Source organism: Colias croceus, chromosome 12 (genome assembly GCF_905220415.1).
Source record: "Colias croceus chromosome 12, ilColCroc2.1".
In the NCBI taxonomy this organism is placed as follows: Eukaryota; Metazoa; Arthropoda; class Insecta; order Lepidoptera; family Pieridae; genus Colias; species Colias croceus.
Genome location: NC_059548.1, coordinates 9,666,733 through 9,694,375, shown reverse-complemented (window position 1 = coordinate 9,694,375; position 27,643 = coordinate 9,666,733). Strand labels below are relative to the sequence as shown.

Sequence of the window (27,643 nt, the reverse complement as noted above, 5' to 3'; positions counted from 1 at the left end):
ACACTGTGGAAAAATAACTCTGTTATATTTTTAAGATAAATTATTGAAAAAGCATTTTTAACTATTTGAAATTAGTTTCAAATGTAAACCAATCATAAACCAATGTTTTAATCTACACTAATATTATTAAGAGGAAAACTTTGTTTGTTTGTTTGATTGTAATGAATAGGCTCATAAACTACTGGACCGATTTTAAAAATTCTTTCACCATTCGAAAGCTACATTATCCACGAGTAACATAGGCTAGGTTTTATCCCGGAAATCCCACGGGAACGGGAACTATGCGGGTTTTTCTTTGAAAACGCGGGCGAAGCCGCAGGTGGAAAGCTAGTTTAGGATATAATGAAGGCATTCTATGATTGTTATTAGAAATCTGTGTACAATAATGTGAATACTCAAATAACTTCATATTTACATAACACATCTAACAGATTATTTTATAATGCAAGTTTTCTAGATTGAAACTTCAAAACTGCTGATCTATACTAATATTACAAAAACTAAAGAGTTCGTTTGTTTGAACGCGCTAATCTCGGGAACTAATCGTCCGATTTGAAAAACTCTTTAGCTTTTAGATAGCCAATTCACGCTAAGACCAACAGGAGCGGAGCCATGCGGGTGAAACCGCGCGGTACAGCTAGTAGTAAATAATACTGCTGTCTTTATACATTAACAATTTTGCACATAAATTATATTCAAAAAAGCTTATAATTATAGACATTATATTAATATCTGGATAAAATTCAAATATCTACCGTTATTCACACAAGCACAAAATATATGTCTATAAAATATATTATTGTCTTTATTGCCATACTTAATCATATTTATTATTTATTAAAGTAATACATTATTTTACCTGTTCTAAATTTAGGGTAGACACACATTAATGTACACATATCTTTATTTTACAAATACATACAAACACAATAATTTCTTATAATATTGACATAGATAATTTAATTCAAAGTTATATTTTTACACTTGTGGTGTATTTTTCACAATATACTTGATTATCTTTAAGAGAATTTTGGAAACAATTCTGGTCTCTAGGAATTGTGCATCTACCTATACCGAATATAAAATAATATACACAAATAAAAATAAGCATAATTCGCTTATCTATCTTCACTAGTAACACTATTGGTAGAACTTGCAGTGTTCGTCCAGATATTTGATTCATTTGATCCAACATGGGAATACGCTGGTCGAGCAGGAATTATAGGCGATCTGATGCAAACACTAGAGAATTCAGAAATGATATATAATTGTGTGCTATAGTTTCTTATAAAGATTGTATTATATTCATTCTGGAATTCATAGCTACGAATGAAAACATCTATGTATTTGTGCTCTATTATGGAATGGGCTACATTGGTTCTTAAAAATATCATATGAGTATGGTATTGACCTTCCCATGTTTGACAAAATATGGTTTGGATATGGACCAATGTATACATATAATAAATCTGTAGAAGGGTCAATTCTGTACATTGAAATTATGGAAAAAATAAATAGCAGGGTGTTACTGGATCGATACCAAGCCCAAATATGTGATTAAAAAAATTTTTGTCTGTCTGTCTGTCTGTATGTTCAGGCATCACGTGAAAACTAACGGTTCGATTTCGATGAAACTTGGTATAATTATTCCTTATTATCCTGGGCATAAAATAGGATACTTTTTATCCCGGAAAAATACGTAGAAAAAAAAATCTTAATTTTTCTTAATTTTTCCGCGCGGACGGAGTCGCGGGCGGAAGCTAGTTATTAATATGTTTATTATATAAAGCTATTCTTTGTATAAAATACGGTGCTAGGAAGTTTTACCTATAGTCATTTTATTGATAATAATTTGATTTATTTACAATACTATTATGTTTAGAATTTTAAACGAACCTGTGTAACCACAGTGTGTAACATTTAAATTTTCATGCAGTGTTATACATGCTGAAATTCCACTGGTCATTAATTATAATTTATTTTAAAATTGTATTATTATAATTTAAGATTTTAAACAGTGAATGTCATGCAGTCCAATCTCTTGACTAACCTGTTTTATAAACAGCTCATCCAAATAATGTCCTATGGAAAAATATTTGAAACAGGAATTTTAATAATTATTTTTAATTTTGAATTCTGAATCTGGGTTAGATATTATTTATTTGAAAGGTAAAAATTAGGTAAAGAGACCTTGACTTGAGAAAATATTTGAGGGTAGGTTGAAAAAAGGAGAATCTCTTTAATGCCTTTATTACATTAACAAATTAACTCACCTTCTCTCTGCTTTATCGAGACGTTATCGTATACAATAGAAATTTAAAAATCAGTTCATACTGAGCTACTTACGAATTAACCGTCTTCCAATTCTTATGCAATTTCTTGTTCTTCTTGGTCATTATCTGTGATTTTACAAGTTGGTTCCATACCGTCTAAAATTGCCTATATTTTAAAGTTTAAATCTACTTACGAATTATCTACTTGAACAGTTTCTGGTTCTCGCTCAATATCTTCTGGGTCCTTACTTGGTTCCATATCATCTAAAATTGCCTACCTATATTTTTAAATTATTAACTACTTACGAATTAACATCTTCCAGTTTCTTGAGCAATCTCTAGTTTTTCCTGGTCAATATCTTCTGGGTTACCTTACTTGGTTTCATATCATCAAAAATGCCTTTATTTTGTATTTAACCCATTGAGCCCCAAGCGGCCCGATTACCAGACACAATAGATTTTCTATTGTGTCTGTGGTTCCGGGGCCTGAGTTATTAAAAGCTACTTACGAATTAACATCTTCCAGTTTCTTGAGCAATCTCTCGTTCTCTCTGCTCAATATCTCCTGGTCCCTCGCCAGCTGGTCTCTTATCGAGAAGAGTTCTGTGTTCTCGTGTCGCAGTGCTGAGTTCTCTTCCATGTGGAGTTGGATCAGTTCCACGAGCTCTGATTGTGGAAGTTGGTACAGTTTGTTCGGTTCGATTGGGAGTTGGCGTTTTCTTTGGCCTGTGGTTTTTATTAGATAAATGAGTTTAGTGGTTGTTTATCTTTGTTGTGGTAGAAAAGAAGTTGAGTAGGGATTTATTGGTGGATATTTTATTTTGGCATATTATGCCCTTGAAAATAATGTTTTTTAATTTTCTGTTTGTTGATTTAATAGTTGGGTTTGACAAAGTCGTCTTCTCCTACTTTTGTTGTAAGAACATTAGTAAGAATATATTTTAAATTGTAAGAGCTAGTTCCGAAAATTTCAAGATTCATATTAAAATACGCTAATTCAATTTAAAAACTTACCGTAAGCATCCATATTATAATCTGTCTGTATGTGTAGTGCGGTACGGAGATGACTATTTTCGGCTTGCAGACTTTCCACTTCTCGTTTTAGACTAAGGATCAAAGCATCCCTTGCATCCTAAATAAATAAGAAAATTTAATAATCATCATCATCATCACTGTTAATTTTTTTTTTCTGGTAATTCTACCTACTGACTAAATTTTTAAGTGAAACTTCTTTATGTGCGTTGAGAGTAAAATTTCAAAGTCGCGTCATGGCAATACCGTCACGTCATGGTAAAAGGCGACGATTTTGGCATATTTGTATCTTGCCAAAGAAGTTTCACTTCTGACATGTGTGCTCGGCACACACGCTCTTTTCTTCTGATATAATTCTACTCACCACGTTTTCCACTAAATTATTTTCAGAACTTCGCTATAACTAACCATAACACCTAGATTGTGCATAGCTTCTTTTAAAATATCCAATACATTTACTTCTATATAAAGGTCGTCTAGTACAAAATACTTACCATTTTTACAATAGGTTTCGATTTGATCTTCTTAGCTCTTGCTGCGTATCGTAATGTATTTATCGTCTCGCTCAAATTTGACTTCGTTGGGGCTATACACGCAATCTAAATCGAACATTGTTATAATTTTAAAAACAATTTTAATAATATTCTCAGTAGCATCAATAATTATATCTTCTAAAGAGGTAATTTATTTTCTTCTGTATCTTTATTATTCCTTAATTATTGCATTAACGTAATTTTTAAAACTTATACTGACAGTAATAATTGTTATTAGGGTTTAACAGTTGAAATTCAAGTTCTTAAAATTCAATATTAAATCTTACATCGAGGTCTGTCTGGTCAGTTAATTCTGAATTTGGTAAATCTATATCTAAACCGTTATTCATCATACCATTGATATCCTTACCATAAGCGTAACTCCGTTCCCAGCGAGACTATCAGCCAGTAATTTGGTCAGCTTACTGTCTCTGTAGGGTATGTGACCACGCTTCTTGCCATCACTTAGTTGAGCTATACAATATCCTGAAAATTTTAAATTATTATAGATTATTATCATTATGTTTATGTTCATGTGTAAAAATAGCGTTATCGTAGATTCATTGATGATAATTACAGTTCCATCAACTCTATTTTCATACTGAATTGTCAAGGTAGGTACCTACCTACTTAAAGTTCGTCCAGATCGGTTAATCGTTAGACTTTCTAAGAGAGTAAGTTATAAGTTTTAATATTCTTATCCAAACCAAGCAATAAGGTACTTAAATATTCAATAGGCAGTTAATAAGATTTTTATTTACTTCTCTTTTTTCTGGGAATTCGCACTAACCAAATATTTTACTTAATACTGTATCAAAAAAATGTACTCACCCAAAACCATCAAACTCCGATTAATATTATTCGCCTCTTCCAAAGTTTTTCCCGTACTATTGGTCCTTTTGGTCATCTCACTGCCCGCGAGGTCCACGAAGTTAATCTTCCCGTGTGTAGAGCACGTGACGTCACCATCGGTGCGCACATCCCGTCTCACTCGCACACACAATAATGTGTGTGAGCGGGAAGAGTGAGAGTTCATTGAGTGAGAACCGACTGCGCGGTTACGCATTCCTACAGAGAAGGATAAATGAAGATTTGGTCAAGGAAGGCCGAAGGGTCTATATGTAAATAGGTTTATGGACCGGTGAAAGGGAGTCTAAATGTGAAGAGGTCTATGAACAAAACAATATTGAGCAATAGTAGAAGAAGATTTCAAAATGAAGCATGTAGGAAAGTCTAATTTTGGAGAATTATAAAATGTAAATGTCTATATAAAATGTCTATAATTATAATCTTTCAATATTAAGGTCTACGAAAATGATCTTTCCATGTGTAGAGCACGTGACGTCACCATCGGTGCGCACGTCCCGTCTCACTCGCACACATAGTAATGTGTGTGAGTGGGAAGAGTGAGAGTTCATTGAGTGAGAACCGACTGCGCGGTTACGCATTCCTATACAATAATGGTAGATTTGGTAGAGGGAAGTCTAAATGTTTACAGGTCTATGGACGAAACAATATGGACTATGGAGCAAAGGTAGAAGACGATTAAGATATGAAGTCTAAATGTAGAGACGTCTATGTACAAAATTGAATTTCGTTAAAATTGAGGTCCACGAAGTTAATATTAATTGTTTTTTATTTTACACGAAGTTAGTTAATATCTTAATAACATTATCTACACGTATCTACCAAGTACCAACCTAACTGCTACGGTACTGAGGAGAAGATTTTGAAATGACGCTTACAGGGAAGTCTAAACGTGAAAAGGTATGGACAGTTTGTGAGCAAACCAATTGTTTATTGAATGAGAATGGAAAATCTTACAAATATTTTGCTAGTAGGTATAGGTCATATAGGTACTTCTTAATTAATTCTCATAAAAATCTATATACCTTCTTCCAGTACAGCAAATAGATCGTCTAACTCTTCACAGTCTACCATAAACAAGTTTTCTACGTAAAAGCTTCGGCTCTCTTTTGACCATCGCACTTGGAGCGGTTTTCTTGCACTGCCGGGGTTTAGTAAATCTATCACCTAAAAAAAATCAATAATATTATTCAAGAAATAAATGAATTTAAAATACTAATTAGTGATATAATTATAAAGTCAAGCTATTTATGGTTATTATTTAAGCTATCTAAGATTACTATTAAAAAAACTAACGGTTTTATTTCGATGAAACTTGGTATAATTATACCTTATTATCCTGGGCATAAAATAGGATACTTTATATCCCGGAAAAATACGTAAGAAAAAAATAAATCTTTTTTTTTATTAATTTTTCCGCGCGGACGTAGTCGCGGGCGGAAGCCAGTATTAACTAAATTTTAGAATTGCAAATAAAAACGAAACAATTTTAATACCTTTTCATTATAAATCTCCAGAAATGAGGCTTTTAGCACAAAATGACTTTCCGGCTGATCTCGTATCAGACGGAACAGATACACAAACGATCTGACAACCAGACCGTGGTCTGGCGCGTATGGACTCGCACCACTTTCTACCTGAATAATGTAATAAATAAGTGAAAAAAGAGTTAAAAGTACCCGAATCTATCTAACGTTTATTGTACTGATTTGATAGTCGTTGCCCTGTCGGTACGCAGAAAATTTAGAAAATTACTATTTTTTACACATATTTGACAGTTAGTGTTGCGGACGGCGACTACACGGACAACGGCGGTGCCGAGCGACGGGCAGTGGAGAGCGCGCCAACGTGATGCGCGCTATACCCAGTGAAAACGGCACCGGGCCGCAGTAGTGGGGTCGAGTGGGCGGGGCGTATTGTGCCCTTACGCTCATGTTACTCATCGTACCCACCGTTAGTTTTAAGTAGGATAGAAATGTACTTAAGCTGTAAGATTTGTAAATATTGTATGGTAAATAAATCACCTTGGAAATCGCTGCGAGTTTTAATCAACAAGTGGGAACCTCTGCGCCTCAACCCTATTCAAGAACATACAGTCCACTGACCGGGGCTATAATTAATAGTGCCTGGTCCATCGACGCGCCGGATTTTGTTGAAGCAAACTTCACTGCGAAGACGACGTGCTTATTAAGAAGAAAGAAGATAATACGCCGAGCTACGAACGTTGCGTATCTTCAGTCTTAAGCACAAGACGCTCAGCCGAACGACGACTGCGCTGCGTGTCTACGAGGCTGATTTATCTAACGCGGTTTACCGCGGCTGTGTGTTAGCCCACCTAACGGTGCCAAACGGGCGCACGCAGTTAACGCCGCAAGGCGGGAGTGACTGTTCGAACGCAGTCACCAGTTCGCATCCAACGCGACTGTACAGTTCGACTTCGCCGGTAAGGCGCGAGATCGTGTGAGGGCCGGACTGTAGGCACGCTGACGGGGCAAGGTGTTCCTCCTTGTCCTCGAGCAACCTCACGCACTTGCGTCCTCTGCTGGGTAGTTCCTTCCTACCTCATCCACCTTTTCCATTCTCACGGTGAGCGAACACTGTTACTACAGCACCTCGCCGTGGGCTGTTAGGGCTGCTAGGGACGTTAGGGACGTTAGGGAAGATGATGACCCGCAACCGACCGAAGAAGACAGACGAGGCGGATGCAGCGGCCGTTACACATACAAGACCGCCCGCATCACCGTCTGAGCTACGAGAAACGACGACGACAGCACCCGCAGAAACGGAAACGCGAGTAGACGACACTCGGTCACAGGCCTCAGTCAGAACGACGAGATCTGTGAGATCGCGAATGAAGGAAGCACAAGCAGAGGCAGGAAGCAAGCTACTAGCGCTCGAAAAGAAGATGATAGCGCTCGAAAAAGAACAGATACTTAAAGAAATGGAAGCGAACATTGCTAGAATTGCTGACGACGCTAGCGTTGTTGACAGAACGGACGCGCTACCGATAGAGTCAACTGATAGAGTACAAGACTGGCTCAAAAGACACAGCCAAGAAGCGACCGCTATACCACAAAGACACGGTGACGCCCCTTTTCCAACACGGGGGGAGTCATCGCGGCAAGTCGCGTGGACTAAAGATACGGTCGGGCAACGTAGAGATGAGTCACCCGTCGTAGAACACGACACAACGAAAGTCGGAACACCGAGAGCAAGATCCCGAGATCGCGGGATAGAAAAGCTAACTGAAGTCTTTGAGGAGCTGACGAGACAAAGGCCGCCTCCAAGACAAGGCTTCGATTTACCTCAGTTCAATGGAAACGTAACAGAATGGCTGTACTTCAAGGCCGCGTACGAGGACACGACGCGACTGTACAAATATACAAACATTGAAAATCTAGCCAGGTTACGTGCTTGTTTAACGGGAGCCGCACGCGACACTGTTGCGGTTCTATTAAGCACAACGAACGATCCTGAGCTAATAATGAGAACGCTTAACCAATGCTATGGTCGACCCGAAATAATTATCGACCGTGCAATGGATGAGATCAAGAAGCTGCCGCGACCCGGCACGACGGCTGTAGAACTTAACCAATTCGCCGTGAAAGTACAAAATATAGCTTGGCTGTTAAACAGCATAGAGGATAGAAGCTACGTTAATAGTACGATGCTCGTCAGAGAAATATTAAATAAATTGAGCCTGCACTATCAAGCACGGTGGACGGACTACGGTCAAGCACATGGCACGACATATGAACCCATATTTCTCACATTGTCGAATTATCTCATCAAAGAAGCGGATCTACAACTTACATACAACTACAGTAAGAAGACAGAGACAACAACAGTTGAAAAAAGAGAAAGTCGACCGCTACGCCGCGCGAACATTTATGCGACTAATAATGATGATAAAAAGATAAGTTGCTTATGTTGCGGGCGCGAGCATGAAACACCAAAGTGCAAAGAATTTGCAAATATGTCGCTAAGTCAACGTTGGGAACGAATGAAGAAGGCGCGAGCCTGTTTTCAATGCATTGTTAGCACGCACCTGCGATCCCGGTGCAAGCATAAAAGATGCGACATAGACGGGTGCGATAAACCGCATCACCCGATGTTACATGAAGAAAAAATAGCGATCGAAGAGAAACCGACTGAAGTTGTACTCTCGACTACTATTAACAGCAACAACCAAGCTGTTTTATTAAAAGTATGTCCGGTGTATATAAAATCGGATGGCGAAAAGCAAATCAAAACGTATGCTTTATTAGACGAGGGATCAACAATATCATTGATCGATGAAGACCTCGCACGAGAGCTTGAATTAAACGGACCTACGCAACCCCTACGAATAAGCGGGGTGGGGGCGTCAAGCGACATTATGAACAGTAGATCGGTGCAAATTAAGATAAGCCGACGAAACAATGGAGCGTCACACGCGATCCGTGTGCGAACAATGACAAACCTAGCAATAGGTGGACAAACAATAAGCGCGAACACGCTGAAATACAATCATTTAAAAGGATTGCCTTTGAAAGACGTCATCGGTAAAGTCAAACCGAAGTTGTTAATCGGGTCCGATAACTGGGACTTGATTATATCAAGAAAGCTGAGAACCGGCAAACGTGGCGAACCTGTAGCGTCACTCACACGACTAGGGTGGGTCATACACGGCACCACACCCAAAACAACATTAAGTCGTGAAAATGTGTTACATACGTATGAAAACGACGATGACTGCGTTAGTAACAAATCGTTGGAAAAACTAATGAAGAAAAGCTACGAAATCGACGCACTCGGTATAAAAGTAACACAAAGAAAATCGAGTGTCGACGAGCGCGCTATACGCATATTCGAAGAAACGGCACGTCGCATTGACGGACGTTTTGAAGTAGGCCTGCCATGGCGAACCGACAAACCTACGCTACCGTTAAACTATGAGATGGCTAGAAAAAGGTTAAAATCCATTGAGAACAAAATGGACCGATGCGAAGAATTCAAACATGCATACACGGCGGAGATTCAAAATCTTATTAACAAGGGATACGCCGCACCGGTAACAAACGATGACTTACCGGCGACTACTACGTGGTATCTCCCGCACTTCGCAGTCGTTAACCCAAACAAGCCGGGAAAACTCAGAGTAGTGTTCGACGCGGCCGCAAGAGATAAGGGCGTCTGCCTAAATGACGAGCTGCTAGACGGCCCCGACTTACTTCAGTCACTGCCGGGAATACTCTACAAATATAGAGAAAATGAAGTCGCAGTGACGGCCGACGTTAAAGAAATGTTTCTTCAAATTAAGATTAGAAAACAAGATCAAGGCGCGCAGCTTTTCCTTTGGCGAGGCGATGATAGAACGAGCCCTCCGAAAACGTTCAAAATGACTTCAATGATATTTGGGGCTCGTAGTTCGCCATTCATCGCACACAGCGTTAGAAACAAGAACGCTGAAGATTTCCGATTATCGCATCCGCTAGCATATGAAGCGATAACGAAAAATCATTATATGGATGACTTCGTCGATAGCTTCAGGACCGAAGACGAAGCTATACAAACAATCAAGGAAGTCATACATGTGCACGCCCACGCTAGCTTCACATTAGCTGGGTGGAGTAGTAATCGCGACACGGTGATACAACACACGCCGTTCGACCTGCGAACACGGGCGACCGCGAGTCTAGTGGCCACTAACCACGATATGAATAAGACATTGGGAATGGTGTGGATCCCGCGAGAAGATAAACTTTCTTTCAACACATGTTTAGCGAGGATTCACACCGACGTGAAAGAGCGCCGTCGACCTCCTTCAAAGAGGGAAGCGCTAGGAACGGTGATGTCAATCTTCGACCCGCTGGGACTCATAAGCTATTATACAATCACGGCCAAAATAATACTTCAAAATTTATGGAGGCTGAAGCTTGATTGGGACGAGCCCATACCGGCAGAAGACTACGCTAACTTCGATGACTGGCTGAAACGATTAAATGACATCACCAAGCTGCGAATACCACGATGGTACGGCAATACGGGGGGAGTTAAAGTCGAACTCCACGTTTTCTGCGATGCCTCTGAGCAAGCGTACGCAAGCGCCGCCTACTGGCGCTCCGAAGAGCCGAACGGAAACGTACGCATAGCGCTGATATCTGCTAAAGCGCGAGTAGCGCCGTTGAAAACACAAAGCATTCCAAGACTCGAGCTGCAGGCCGCACTAATCGGCGTACGTCTTGCGTCCGCTATACTAAAGGAGCATAGACTAGCCGTGGCGAGTCACACATATTGGACGGACTCAACAACCGTATTGCAGTGGATTCGAAACGATAAAGCTCGTCACACTCCATTCGTGGCGAACAGGCTGGGTGAAATAGCCGAATTAACGAAGATAAATCAATGGCGGTGGGTGCCTACCGCCGACAATGTGGCGGACGACGCGACTCGTATCAATAACGAAGAAAAGAACGAGAACGACCGTTGGTTCACCGGCCCTGCATTCCTACGCGAACCGAGGGAATCATGGCCCGAACAAGCACCGTGGCTAGAAGTGGCGGCTGTTGAACATCACACAGCCACAGAACGAGCCGACATACGACAGAGCGTACCGGATGTAACACGCTTTTCAAAATACGAGCGTTACATACGAGCGATCGCCTATGTGCTTATGTTTATAAATCGAGCGAAGAAAATCAAGACGACGCTCGACGCTAATTTGCTAGAAGAAGCCGAACGCTTAGCAATAAAAGCCTCACAACGTGACAAGTTTGAGGAAGATATAGAAAGATTGACGAACAAAAAGTCAATATGTCGAAGCAGCAGACTAGCCAAACTTGACCCCGTGCTAGACGAATACGGCCTCCTGCAACTGAACGGCCGCTTGAAGCACGCAGCCATACCGAACGTATGCAAGTTTCCCGTCATATTAGACGGCGGTCATCGCTTCACAAGACTATTAGTGCGAAGAGAACATGAAAGAGCGCTGCACGCGAACAATGAGCGTGTGGTTAATGACCTACGGCAGCGATATTGGATATTGCGAGTCAGACCGACAGTTAAGGCCGTAGCGAAGGAATGCTCGACATGTCGTATAAAGAAGGCCACGCCCACTATGCCGAACTTCGGTGACCTACCTGCGGAGCGGACCGAGGCATTCGTGCGACCATTCACGAATTGCGGACTCGACTATTTCGGTCCAATGACGATCACAATAGGACGCCGAAGAGAGAAGCGCTGGGGGGCTCTATTTACTTGCCTTTCAACACGGGCTGTACACATAGAGTTAGTCGGCACTCTCACTACGGATTCGGCAATAATGGCGATGCGACGTATGGCAGCGCGACGTGGGTGGCCGCGAGTTATGTACTCAGACAACGCAACTAATTTCCGCGGCGCCGATACTGAGTTACGTCGAGCCATTGAAGTATGGGAAAGTGAACTTAAAGACTATGGCCTACAACAGCGAATGAACTGGAAATACATCACTCCCGGCGCACCACATCAAGGCGGCGCGTGGGAGAGACTTATTCGTTCTGTAAAGACTTCGCTTCTCGCCGTACTTTTCCAAAAAGAACCGCACGAAGAGATATTAATTACGCTGTTAGCGGAGGTTGAGCACACGATCAATGCTCGACCGCTAACACACGTGCCGGTGACACCAGAGGACCCGGAGGCACTCACTCCGAACCATTTTCTGTTGGGTGGCCCTTCCGACATGCCATTAGTAGGCGCATGTGAACATGTAACAAAAAGAACATGGAAGAAAGCTCAAGCGCTAGCGAACGAGTTTTGGCGGCGGTGGGTACGCGAGTACTTACCAACACTCAACCCACGCGGCCACCTGCGACGAAGCGAGCAAGAGCTAAAGGTCGGCGATATTGTCATTGTTGCCGACGCTGCGCTTCCAAGAAATGTATGGCCACGAGGACGAATTATGAAAATATTTCCCGGACCTGATGGGGAAGTCAGAAGCGTCATCGTGGAAACAAGAGGACACCTGTTAAAGCGACCGGTAACAAAGGTCGTCGTCCTTCCCGTTGAAGAGGCTGCGTCCCGAGGACTTCACCGGGGGGAGGCTGTTGCGGACGGCGACTACACGGACAACGGCGGTGCCGAGCGACGGGCAGTGGAGAGCGCGCCAACGTGATGCGCGCTATACCCAGTGAAAACGGCACCGGGCCGCAGTAGTGGGGTCGAGTGGGCGGGGCGTATTGTGCCCTTACGCTCATGTTACTCATCGTACCCACCGTTAGTTTTAAGTAGGATAGAAATGTACTTAAGCTGTAAGATTTGTAAATATTGTATGGTAAATAAATCACCTTGGAAATCGCTGCGAGTTTTAATCAACAAGTGGGAACCTCTGCGCCTCAACCCTATTCAAGAACATACAGTCCACTGACCGGGGCTATAATTAATAGTTAGTATTACAAATAAAATAAGCTCATAATATTTCAACCACCAAGTTCCAATCAATCTAAATTATAGCTTTTTTCTTTACGTCACAATGTTAACGAACGGCTAACAAAAACAAAGTGGTAAATACGTAGATAATAATATTATCATTAACATACCGTCGCTTAAACACGCGAAGAGCTTTTAGTTGTCAGGTCAATACCAAATGCAATTACTGGTATTATCGCATTCTGAGTGATTTTGGTGTTATTTGTTGAGAAATAGATGTTTTTTTTCGTAGTGAAGTAAATGAAATGTTAATAATAGATATAGGCCTATGCTTAAAATACTAAGTTAACATAAGGGAATTTTCTCATTTTGCTTTTGGAATGTTCTGGAAGTAGAGCCAGAAATTGGGTACCTATCCATAAGAATACAAAAAGTATCTTATAATTACGATAGGTAGTTAACTTTGTCCTGGTTAGTAATACAAAATACTGTCTACTAGGTTTTGCTAGACTCCGAACGTAATATTGAAAATAAAGATGGAACCTTGCTAAAGTTTGTTAGGATACCTCAAAGTGGTTGAAAGAGGGCTGGACATTTTTTATTTGTATATGAGAAACGAATGTCGCGTGTAAAGGTATTACATAAAATGTCATGCTCATCAGCTATTTTTTATCAAGAATTTAAAATAAATTTTATTTCATAAAATAAAGTTCAATTTGTCTTGTTGAATAATTCGCGGTTATTTGTCTATACCTCGCGTATGAAGGTGACAATCGATCCGATTGACCATTGATGTCGTATGCAGTGAAAGGTTATAGGACGATTTTTTTACTTTCATATTTTTTATAAATGTATGGAGGGTAGTTTCTTCTTTATGTGGTTGTAACTATTAATTTCTGGATAGATGTCATCTCCTTTGTATTAAAAGGTTAATTTTATATTTTACTTAGTAATAAGTGATAAAAACGAAATCTCTGAAGTAAAATTCTTTATATATAAACTAGAAAAGTTATACAATTAAGGATTCAAGGAAAATGTCCCTCTGTAATAGGTACCTATGTGGAAAATCTGAATATTTAAAACACCATCTTTTTACATTATCACTATCAATCCGGAAAAAATGTTTGTTCTAAAAAATGGCTTAAGAAGTGAATGTGGGTAGGAGCCCACACCACATGAAACAAAAACATTAAAATTCTTATAATTTTACAGTTGTCATCAATATAGAAATCAATAATTACCAATCCAGGTGGTCCAGTAAGAGTGTGAGTTTTCCCACTCCCAGTCTGTCCGTAACAAAACGCGGTACATGAGAACCCCTCTACCGCCATCTCTAATAACCGCTTCACACCGGAATATTCTAGAACGTCTTCCTGTTGAAAGTTAAATTTATTTTTTAAAGGTCTGTTATCGTAAATAAAGGAGTGATTCTCTATTTCTTTTGGTTTCAAAGTTTAATAGGGAAATGTCCGTAAATTCATCCATAAAGTTTAATCGTACCTAAAATATAAAATAAAGAAAGCATTTTTTGATTTTTTAAAAATCCCAAAAGACAACCCAGACAATATTTACTTGAGTTTAAAAGTTGAGAATTATTTGCCTACGAAAAAAACAGCAAAATAATCGAAAAACAAATGAGCAAGTAAATAAATAAATAAATAAAATCTTTATTTTGCTTTAAACATGGTATTCAATGGTGATACAATTATATTAATAAAGCACAAACATGTTCAGCCAATACAAGCATGCAAAAGTAATTAGGTACCATAAAGGAGTTAATGGTCTGTTCGGGTTGAACTTTCCATGAACTCCTTTATGGTATAGAAGTTTTTTTCATTAAGCCAATTAAGAAGATGTTTTCTAAATTTATAATCATTACACGTCTTTAAGTTATTTGGCAGATGATTGAATATTTTAACGGCCATCCCCACGCAACTATCCCTGTATTTGACGATACGAGGGTTCTCTCGTAAAATTAATTTATTCGGATCCCTTCGTGATCTCGAGTTTAGTTGAGAGGATGTTTTAAACAAACTGCTATTTCTAAAAACAAACATACTTACACAGTTCAAAAATATATAAACAAGGTAGGGGTAATAAACCAAGCTTTTTAAATAAGGGTCGACATGATTCAGTGGGTGCTATTCCACAGATGGCTCTCATGCATCGTTTTTGCGCAATGAATGCCCTATCCCTAGCAGTACTGTTACCCCATAATACTAATCCATAGCGAAGGTGTGATTCTACGTAGGCACGGTATGCTGTCACGGCAGTCTCTAAATTTGTGGTAACTTTAACCCGTCTAAGCGCGTAAACGAATCTATTAATTTTATTACATACATCACCTACATGAGCCTTCCAGTCCAAATTATCATCTATTGTAATACCTAAATATTTAATATTTTGTAATGCGTCAATTTTGTTTATGTCTAAAGCAATGTTAAATTTTTTATTGGAAGATTTATTAAATTGTATGAATTTTGATTTTTTAAGGTTAATAAATAAATTTTTATTTTCAAGCCATCGTATCATTTTGTCAATTGTGGAATTAATGTCAATTTCATGATCTTTAATAGTGCAATTAATTTTATTAGATGTCACAATAATTGAGATGTCATCTGCAAATAGTATACATTTATGTTTTATAATATTAAAAATGTCATTAATGTATAACAAAAATAAAAGCAAACTTTACAAGAAATGCAACGAAGAAAATTACTTGGGTCTGTTGACAAATCCTACATCTATACCATATTTTACGTCCTCATAGCATTAAACCAGCACCAATGCTCTAAGTTTACGTTATTTACTTTACCTGTGTTGCAGCTGGTTCAAAAACAACATTATAGGAGAACACTTTAGGCTTCTGCCCGGGTGTAGTTCCGTGGCATATGATCTGTCCTTTCCCAGGGAATTCGAGCATGTTCACCTCCCGCACTGACCGCTCTTTTTCATTCACTGGTCGTACTCTAAAAAATTATATTTAATAGCGATTACTCATCCTGGATACGCTGAAAATATACACTAAAAATGAAAAAAAGTAAAAGTACTCCATCTTTTCTAATATAAGTAAATTTAATTCTTAGTACCTATAGTTCTAATAGGGTTATATTTTCTACTCCAAGAAATATTATTAGATCCCTAGAAGACTCTACCTCTGGTAGAGAAACAGATCTCCTACTTATATCTGCAGTCATTAAAGGTATGAATGACTTTTCTATAATAATAATACTTATGAAGAGTTTGTTTGTTTGAAAGCTCTAATCTCAGAATTACTGGTCCGATTAAAAAAAATATTTCGGTGTTAGATAACCCATTTATCGAGGCTCTAGGTCTAGGCTATAAACCTATCATCACGCTAAGTCCATCAGAAGCGGAGTGATTCGGGTAAAACCGCGGGGCACAGTTAGTATTAAATAAAGTTTTATTTGATTGTAGAAAACACACTTAAAAATGTTGCGGTTTAAGTGTCACTTTCAACCGCAAAATTTACAATACTATTGCAGAGATATAAAATAGGTGATAAGTACTTAAACACACGGCACACCTATATTCTTGGCATATATAATCCCACGACAGCAGGAGGAAATTTACATATTTTGTGCATTAATTACTGAAATATGTTAACGCAATACATATCTATTTTAATTGACGCCACCTCGTTAACAGCGGAAAATCGATAGCATTTTATTAGTCAATGTCAACAACCTTCCTGTTGGCTGTTAGACATGCCCCCACATGTGGGGTGTTTTGGAAAAACATTCAATTAAGTTTCCTTGTTGATTTTGTATATTCTTCGATAGTTAAAATTGTTGTAATGAGTTTCTGTGTTTATATTCAAAGAATATCTTGTAAATATTTGAACCTTTCTGAAATCTGACTGGGTACATTATTTAATTGCGATATTCTTGACATTAAAAATCTTATTAAATAATATTAACGATCCCATTGGTGTGACAAATATTATGCAATTTTAATTACAAATTAGAATTAAAGAAATTAGTAACCACGACTATATTTTTTTTAAATAAATTATTTTTAAAATAATTGTTAAAAAAAATTCTTAGGTTTATTTGCTTAAAATACTAACTATGATAATTTTTCTTTTTTTTTGCATACTTTTATTACCTTTCAAAATGAAAAAAACAATGACTAAGCTAATTTTTGCGATGTCTACAAGATTAGTTCGATCATTTGGTTACATGAGAATCTATTCTGTCGTTCTTCAATATCTTTTTTGCTGTTTAAATTATATTAGTTTTTTAGAAAAATTGTACCGTTTGAGCAAATTTATTTTTATTAAGCTTAATGTAGGTAAGTACTAGATTAGCACTGTCCACTGAACTAAAAACTAAAAAGTTACAAGTTCAAGCAATAAATAGGTACACCAATTTGAAGATAAATATAATCTAATAAATATCGTACCTTTATTTATATTACTCTTACCTTATAACTACGTTAATATTATCCTCGTCAGAGTTAAGGGTAGTGCTGGACCCTCGAGTGCTTCTATCGACGCTGCCGGCTCTACTGCTACCACTTAAAAATAAATAATTTACCACTTAAATAATTTTATTTCGTTTTCTACATACTCCTGAAGCCTAATTTTAGTTCGTTCATAATTCATAATTCCTTATTTACGATAAACATGGTATAAAGATGTTAGGTACATACATTTGTTTTAGTTACAGTAAGTAAGTACAGCATGTTAAATAGCCGTTATTCAAAAACAGTATGCATATTGCATACCTCGTGTGTTACTTTAAAACCTCGGAAAAGTTCTAGAATATTTGCATTGTTTTCTCCTGTGGTTTTTTTAGTGTACCTACATACCTAGTACCTACTAACATGGTAGTTACAAGTAAAGTAGATGGAATCGTTTTTAGAACGACCTGTTAAAATGGCCAAAATGCAAGTCGTAACTAAGATGCAAAGGGGTTTGAAACTTTTTGTATGGACGCTGGCATATCGACCCGCCGCCATTTTGATTTTTTTTCAAAATCGCGGCGCACGATTAAAGTGGTATGTATGGATAGAGGACACATAGACGAACAAAAAATGTCTAATAACATAGTACCCTAAAGCGCCACATTACCGAGATATTTGGAGGTAAATATTCACTTATGAGTACGACAAACACTAAAAATGGACTTATTACGTGTCTGTAAGCATAATATTATCTCCAACTAATCACTCCCAGGTATATTATTATTATTACAGGAAGAAAGTAGGTATTCATTACATTACTTACATTTTTATGTAATGTACGTATGTTTTTATGTAATGAATCTACCTACTTTCTTCCAATAAACTGTTATTTACCTCCAAATATCTCGGTAATGTGACGCTTTAGGGTACTATGTTATTAGACATTTTTTGTTTGTCTATGTATCCTCTATCCATACCTAGCACTTTAATCGTGCGCCGCGATTTTGAAAAAAAATCAAAATGGCGGCGGGTTTGATATGCCAGAAAGTTTCAATGCCCTTTAATTTGCTTAAATAATAATATTAATACAAACATATACCTAACCACTCATTTTGAAGTCAAATAAAAAGGAAAATTAATATAAACAAAACTATAAAGTCCATAATAAATAAAAGCTTAGAGAAATTATTTCATAACTTAGCCGTTTATATAAAAGCGATATTCCTGTACATAGAAAACATGTTAGCCACATCGGAAGCTATTATTTCCTCAAACACCAATCATTGATAACGATCGAAGCCCGTTGTTTTGATTGTACATCAATGTCAACATATTATAGGCACATTTAGGTAGGTACATATTCGACCTTCTGTGTAATCGGTAAATAAATGTTCCAAGAAAAAGTATTTGTGTGCACACGTGTCAGAAGTGAAACTTCTTGGCACGATTCAAAGATACCAAAATCGTCGCCATACTGACGTGACGACGTTATGGTATAAACATGAAATACCTTGAAATTTTACTCTCAATGCGCAATTGTTACACTAATCGTTAGATTGTGAAAGAAAATGGAGAAAAATGAATATGTAAACATTAATCAATTTAAAATAATTTCTGGTAACTGCTAGATAGTTGTCAATGTAGCCTTGAAAACTTCAAAAGGTCACATGTTATGTATTAATAGTTAAACATCATTAAAAGTAAGTTTTGCATCTGTTGTATTTCAGGGTGATATAGATTTTAAAGAAAATTGGGTCGATGATAATAAGGTAAGAAAAAATAAAGAAAACACTTTCAATAAGATAAAACAGATCACAGATCCTTGATAAGTGTACAAAGTTTGAATTAAATCTGTCGGTCAAAACGCTTCTACAGGCGTCGGTTACGTACAAACCACAGTACAAACATACAGATTACAGGTGAAGCTAATATAAAACTGAAGTGAATTCTTAGACTCATCCAAACCTAACTACTTCATATGAATGGGTCAAAAAGCTTAATTAGAAAACTCAAAACGTCGATAACATATCAATAATGTTTGTGCATGTGTGCGTGCAATTGTAAGCAAATATCTATGTATTGTTTCTGACTCGTGTAGGGTAGTTAAGAATTCATATTATTGTCAATACTTTGTATTCATATAATTTTATATGGAGTTTTTCTAAGAGCAATTTTAAAGTGTTTATTTTTTTTAATTCAATTCTGATCATGCCATATTCAATCATATTAAACTAGTAGGTATTTAAGGCTCATTATGATGAATGATAGTCAAAGGCCAATAGGAATAACATATTGTACCTATTAGGGTTTTATCGAGTGATTGATAAGATCGTATAAAATCCAATATAATTTATATTCCAGAGAAAACTGTTTTAACAATCAGGTATTTATATTTAACATTGGTATACGTTTACGTTTGGGAAAGTTGTTGGACGACTTCTGTAAATTCGGTTTTTTTACTTATGATAATTAATTTTGATTAAAACTTGTGTTGGTTGATGCAAGTGAATAGTGCGTTTCTGAAAAGAAAATAACTACAAATGCAAATCAATCATTTCACAAAAAAAAATTAAAAAAATACTTAAGTAAATGTTGGCTTTGAAAATAAATAGAATAACGTAATAATGTTCTATACATTGGTCGTATTGAAAACTTATTAAGCTATTAGACGAATTATAATAAATAACCAAAATTACTAATAAGTAATAACTTAACTATTAATGAAAGCACTACCAATTGGAAAGCCTACATGCAAGAATGATTCATTTGGTTATAGCTCCCAAAAACCCTTATTTGATTTGGTTAATAGACCCAGAAGGTTTTAACGAAAACTATGAATAATAATTCTTATTAATTCTGTGTTCTCAACATGTTTATGGTATGACGTAATAATATGATTGTAAGAAGATTTATTTCATAGTTAGATTGGTAATCGAAAGTTGTTAGTTTGGATTGCATATTTATTATGGACTAATATAATATGATAAACAAAAAATAATTTTGACGATTTTAACGATTAGGTAGCCAAAATTATGATTTTCGGATACCTAATCGTTATTGCACGCCTCATAAGCGAAGCGTTGAGGTGGGTACTACTGTCACTTCGCGCAAAACATCTGATTTTTCAAACTTATAATGTCTTTATGTATCATACATTGCACTTGTAAGATAATACATACACACACATATTAAGAAAAAACACTATTTTTAACATTCATGATATTTTTGATGTCATTTTTGTTATTTAACACGTTCACTGCGGCACAGAAATATCTGTACTTTCCATTACTGCGTTACGGGTCGTTTTAAACCTTGTCCTATACCAGAGATTGTGGCGGCACGAGGCATATTAAACCCCACCGCCCGTAGGAGACCAAAATCGTTTTTTTGGCGCCAAATAAGACAAAGTGTGCGGCTTTTGTCGTGATTATTATTAACAATGAGTTCATTAACCTAAATCTACCGTCGCCCGTGGTTAGATTTGTTAGTTTAGATTCTAGGGGTAAAATAAAATGTGGGGTCTGATGTACCCCATACCGCACTGAACAATAGCAGTTTTTCATATAATTTAGTGATGGGAAAAGAAATATCGATTTTATTTAATTGTATTTATTTATCAAACTTATGAATGTTTTTCATTAAAACAGGCCAAACAATAGGTAATATTGTTTGCAACCAGTGCATTCTGTGAGAATTTTCTTTACTTTTTTTGTCAGCCTCACGACTTGTTAAGAAGGTGCGGAGTTTTTAGTAACATCCTACACGTCTCCTCATCTTTGATCCCTTTAAGAGATGATGTGCCTTGTTTGTTGGCTTGTTGACTTGGGCAAGAGTTAAATTTTGATGAGCCATGCACCGATTGCCGGGTGTTTTGGATTTGCCGCTAGTTGATTCAATGAACAAACACACTAATAGTAATCATGATTATCAACCTATTTGAAGAAAGTTACTCAACATGTCACATTCACGTTTCTATTAACGATATTTATTATAACGAGTAGTTAGGATGTTTGTAAATTACCTGTATCTACATTCAAGTCATTCTTTGTAAACGCTTCAATAAGTTGTTCCACAAATAGTCTCGAATGCGTTGCACAACACTAACCGCGTGAGCTAGCTTAGGGTGCGGTACGAGGTGCGCGGTGGTACGAGGTGTTCGCAACCTCGTTCCGCACTGTGTTAGAATTTTTATTTGTTCAGTGCGGCACGAGGTCTAAGAAACCCGGTATTAAGGTCGGTATACCATTGAACTAGGAATCAATAGCACATCTCAGATATATAGATATCACTTTCCTACACTGAACCAGATGGAAGTTATGCCTCCCGCACGACAGAGAAGTTTACGTTTTTTCCTACCGCTATAATGACGAGACACGGACAGGGTGTTTCAAGCCCTGTTTCGCAGCTAACGTGTTAAACTAGTTAAAAAACAGTTTAAAAAAGTTCTGTCTTGGACGTCCGTGTGTCTGTATGTGCGGAGGATTTTCTTGTTAACACGATAGCGACCGAAATACTTTACTAATCGAGTCTTTTTTTTTCTCCTACGCTTGAGTATGCTCAGGAATAGAACCCTTTCATTTTTCAGGGTCTGATTCGATGTGGTTTAATTGTTATTAAATAAACAAAAATAATAATTAATAAATAATTATTAAAAAAAATTATTTTATAAAATTGAACATGTAGAAAATAAAAAAACTTTCATGTGCAATTTTTGGGAAAAAAATAAATTTTACAACCTCAAAATACCGTTCTGATTACGGTATACCTAGAGACTCGAAGAGCTGGCGCACACGTGCTACGCACATGTGTTGAACGGTACTTGGCGCCAGGCTCTATCGAGCCTGTTAATTTTCAATTTAAATTACCATCTAATTTAACAGTAGTGACACCTTGAAAGATCTTGAGACAGTACAAGAGCATTGGCACATGAGAACAAGTGTATCTACATACTTATATTATATACACCTTTATAAATAATCAATTTTATTGTAAAGGATAAGATTATGAGGCGTGCACTTTTGGATTTTCCAAACTTATTTTTTCATTACCATTGAAATTACACGATCAGAGAATTGTTACAATATTTTAGTTACTACATCAACTTTCAGTAAACCAAACTTTAATGCCTCTTCACTACCTACTACTTACATATCTAGTTTAAAACAAAGTCACTTTCTCTGTCCCTTATGTCCCTTTGTATCTTTCAAACTACGCAACGGATTTTGATGCGGTTTTTTTTTTAATACGTAGATCGAGTGATTCAAGAGGAAGGTTTTAGTATAATTTATTAGGTTTAAGTCAAAGCGGGCGAAGCCGCGGGCGGTAAGCTAGTATAAACATAAACCTGTGACAACATACTATTAAAATTAGTTGATATTACACACATAAAATTCAACCAAAAAACGTTAACCAAAATTCCTAGAAAACAAAAATTGAATCACGTATTTCGTCATGGCAACACTGCCCTTTGGCCGTCCATTTACCGCTATCCATTTACAAAAACGGAGGGTTGCGTGCCATGTTAGGGGTTCTAGTGACTGATTGCGCATTTAATATTTATTAGGCAATCTTATACACTTTGCGGTGATGGGTTCAAGGTGGGATTGCGGTTATATGCATAACTAGCGGTATTAATTAGCAAATGTTCAGCTTCTTATCACTTAGGGGTATGAAACATTGATGTCCGATTCTCAGACCGATATGAATTGATTATTACCGATATGAATTTATGATATGATTTGATGGTTCTCAAATAATATTTATTACTTACTGATTTTTTTTTGTTCAATCTCAAGATAATTACCTTAATTATTCGAAAAAATATTTGTCCTACAAAATCTATGGTTTGTTCAAAGAGTCCCCCTTTCCAAAGTGTATCGATAACAAGGTCATCATAAATGATTACTAACAAGCTGATTTTTTTGTTTTCACTTAGTTAATGTTTATATAATTCAACAGACATATTGTCCTACAAATTGCGTAATAGATATTTGAGAACCATCAAATCAAAAAATTTTATCCTTGTTATCTCTGTTACCTACCACAATCGAGAGTTTCGTACACGAAATTATTCGGTGTCTCATCAAAATAAAGCTACAAACGGAAAATCAGCTTGATAGTAGTCACTTGCAAAAATGGGCGATGTATCCTGAACTAGAAGCACTTTTGAATGGTCTTAACATAATTTCGCCATTTACCATCAATTTGAAACTTTTGTCGGCCGACGTAAACTTATTTGATTAACAATTCTTAATTCTAATAAATGGATGAAAACAAATATCACTTTCTTTTTTTCCAGAAAATAATAATTTAATATTTATCAATATAAAATAGATTTGCAGAAGCATCATCAGAACCTATGTATATGAGTTCTATGTCTCTACTTTAAAAACAAAAAAAAATACTGGCCAAATTGTGAACCTCCGCCTTTTTTAAAAGTTCCATTGTATTTAGTAGAAAAATATAAAAATAGCCATGCAGTCGAATTTTTTATATTCATTTTCACACGTAGTAAGTACTTATAACCTTGCAAAATTATTTTAACACGCTCTTATTAGCTTCATCTGTATGTTTGTATGTAACCGACTCGAGATAGACCTCGATATTGAGACACTTTAAACGGACAGATTTAATTCAAACTTTGTACACCTATCAAGGATCAGGTACAATACAATAATTGCATGGCTTTATGTGCGTATTTTTAACAATATTAATTATCGTATGGATTAATTTATCTCTTATGTAGTAACTACTAATATGTGCTTTATTTACGTCTGATAAACCTATTACTATTATTTACTTCTGACAAATCTAAAGAACCTTACCTGCCATTCCTAGATCTACTGCGAAGGCTGTCATCATCTCCAGTCCATTTCACCAATGCTGGCAACCCCACAGTACTGATGCCTTTTGAGAGCCCTACTCCAGGCTGTTCTGTGCTCCTTGCTTTGCGGGCTTTGAGTTCTATACCTGTTTAGTTAATTAAATTAGTAGCTACCTGATTGGTTTGTATGTAAAAACATATCTACAAACAGAAGGCTTTCTTTTGAAACTCCTCGCTAATTGTATAGCAAATTTCTAAGTAATTTTATTTCAATGTTAGTTATTAGATAACAATTAATATAATAAAATCGATTCCACATTCTTCAGTTTTTAATTTAGACTTTAGTCAGCTGTAGTTTTTAAAGGTAGGTACTAGGTAATGACCTACGTTATATTTTCCCGCAGTGTCTCAACTTTCTTATTCAAAAATGAATTCACACATATTTGACAATCGACTTTTGAAATTGAAAGAGATAAGTAGGACAAAATTTAAACTTACCGTATTTTGTAGATCCAGCCAACGTCTCAGCAGATTTTGAAATGCTTCTCGACAAAGCTGAAGGAGGCGCTTTCATAGGAGTAGCATGTCTATGGTGGTATACCATGTTTTGTGATAGCGGTTGAAATAATTGTAAATTCTTCAGCGACATGCTCTTTTTTGTAATGTGACATTTTTTTCGTAAAACACTATTTTTGTCATAATACACCCATTAACTTATTAACAGCTGTGTTCTTCAGGTGAAAGGTATTGGTAAATTGTCACTAGTTAATTTTACGACGCTTTTATAGACTAATTTGTTTTTAAATTTTGATAACAACGTTAAAAGTTATGCGGGTTTTAATTTCAAACGTATTAGTTTGCTCTTTTATTACGTAGGTATTGTAATTTAACTTCATTTATATGCGAATAAAATATTTATTTCATAACTATGTACCTAACAATATTTTTTATTGTTATAATATTTCCCGCGCACAATGACGTCAATTTTTTTTCACAAGAAAATTGGCGCCAGTTTTTTCTTTTTCAAAATGGCGACGCGACCGTGTAGAAACCACGCGCGGTTACCACTGATATGATTCGATTTTCCCTTACAGACAATAAAGCCAAGTATACACTATTAGTTTTATCGAAGTTCAATAATATAATAAGCGATTTGAAAAATAAAACTCTTTTTTGTTGTTATTGAAACGTAAGGTATAGTTGAAACAAATATGATGAAAATTCACAAATGTTTTTAAACATCATTTAAATTTCCCAATAATTGTTAATTTTGATAAGGCTATATTTTTCTTTTGTATAACCTAGCGAATAAAATTGACTGACTTTTTTGATTAAATTGAATGACTAAAAATGTAAAAAAAAATAATCAAACCAGCATTTTTTTTTCGCATTTTACAATAAAAAAAATGCGATCCGCATTTCTTTCACAATATTTCAACACAAAATTCCGTTATTGATTTCCACACAACATTTTCGGTAATAAGTACATATAATATTTCTAATATTCAACAATGCTTCCTTATGTCTACACATTCCACCCCTAAAATAATTACGGCATGTTCATATTTTATACGTCGGTTGTCTTTCACACCACGCTCTTATATAGGTATGAATTGTTTATGAGACAGCAGTGAAGTTATCGTCAAATTGATTTATCAGTTTATTTTCTAAATGTATGTAAGTTAAAACTGAAACGGTAAATCTTGATAGGTACCTACTTTATTTCATTGCACGTGTACCGAATCTTTAGTTTTCAGTGCTTTTCTAGTCGATAAATCTTTTGATTGATCGTTTATATCAATGAATATTAATGTTTTAGTTTATTTTATATGTATAAATTATTGAAAATGGACATAATTTAGGTATGGAGAGTTAGGTAACTACATGGTCAAGTGAAATACCACAAAGTCGATGATTTGTCCAACCTTTTGGTAACTTTAATAGGTACCTAGTTATTGTATTGAATAATAATTATATTAATTGCTAACATTTATCACTTGGTCCTTCTCTAATGCGGTAACTCTTCTAGTTAAATAAGTGGGTATTTATTTAAGCTGAAAGAACTCAATAGATTTTAATAAATTGTTTCCTTGAGTAATATACAAAAACAATTTTTCTTAATTATTATATGAAATACAACACAACAAACATATAATGAGTCGAATTACGGTAACAGTTACAAACTCATAACATCATTTGACCTTCTAAGGAAATAAGTAATTAGAGAAAATGGGTCAAAAAGGCTCTTTTTCAGACATAGATTGGCCAAAATCCTTGAAGTAAATCTAGACCGTATTACATAGGGCTTCAATTCAACGTTCATATTAATTTTTTAAGCTTATTTAGCACCCAAAACCAATTTGTGCTGACAAAAAGCAAGTCATTTATCATTTTTATCGTTTGTTAAATTAAAGTTATCGTTGATTACAAGCCAATATTAAAGGTAGTAAGTATAATTAATGAGAAATATTCAAAATTTTACAACGAATATTTATTGATGTTTAGCCCATTGACCACCGAGCGGCCCAATGAGACCGCGACACAATAGATTTTCTATTGTGTCTGTGATTCCGGGGGCTGAGGGACAGAATGCTTCGGTGGACGAAACTCACCTACAATATTTTTTACGAAAAGGGGAGGAAAATGGAGAAGCAAACTGAAACTAGTGATGCCAATATAAATACATACCTAGTTGAAAATATCGAGTGTTTTTTTTAAACCCCAAGCACAAAAATTATCTGTCATGTTTTTTATCTCATATCTGTTTTGCTTTATCTTTAAAAAAGTTTTCCTCTTTCTCTGAAACTACAGGTATTAGTAAAAGTAAATGATAATGCTATTGTATAAAAATCTTTTCCGGTCTGAGTCTGACCATCACATTTTACCATTAATGGGAAATCGATGTTACTAATCACAATATTGTCACAAAGCAATTTATGAACTTAAGCTTTTATATTAAAACGTCACACTAATCACTTTCTTCTATAAAAAGTTGGAAGTTTTTTTAATCTTACCCAAGTAGGTATTTCACCTAAGAATGGTTCATCATATCTATCTGAAAAAAGTTTGGTAGACACAGGGTATAGAGATAGAGTGTAGGTACACATAAAACAAATGGTAGATAGTAAGTAGATCGTCATCATCATCGTCCTCGTTTTAGCCTTTTCAGGTACCTACTTATTATACGAATGAAAAAGTACTTTTTATTTCGTTAATATTATTTCCTTTTATACATTCCGTGACTTAAAGTCTATGAAAATAACATGTATATTTTTTATTGTTTTGTATGAATGTTAATA

At 36.2% G+C, this 27,643-nt stretch overlaps 1 protein-coding gene across 1 annotated transcript; it reads right to left on the bottom strand.

The window, feature by feature from the left end:
* Positions 1-861: 861 nt before the first annotated feature.
* On the bottom strand, positions 862-26,375 carry LOC123696523 (kinesin-like protein KIF12). The gene is made up of 13 exons (XM_045642794.1): positions 24,843-26,375; positions 24,346-24,490; positions 17,540-17,632; positions 15,909-16,062; positions 14,335-14,466; positions 6,202-6,342; positions 5,731-5,872; positions 4,670-4,906; positions 4,209-4,324; positions 3,800-3,904; positions 3,288-3,405; positions 2,783-2,999; positions 862-1,242 (listed from the first exon to the last, which is right to left on the bottom strand). The coding sequence occupies exons 1-13, from the start codon at positions 24,991-24,993 to the stop codon at positions 1,119-1,121; spliced, it is 1,875 nt and encodes a 624-aa protein (XP_045498750.1). The 5' UTR covers positions 24,994-26,375; the 3' UTR covers positions 862-1,118.
* Between the last annotated feature and the right edge of the window lie 1,268 nt (positions 26,376-27,643).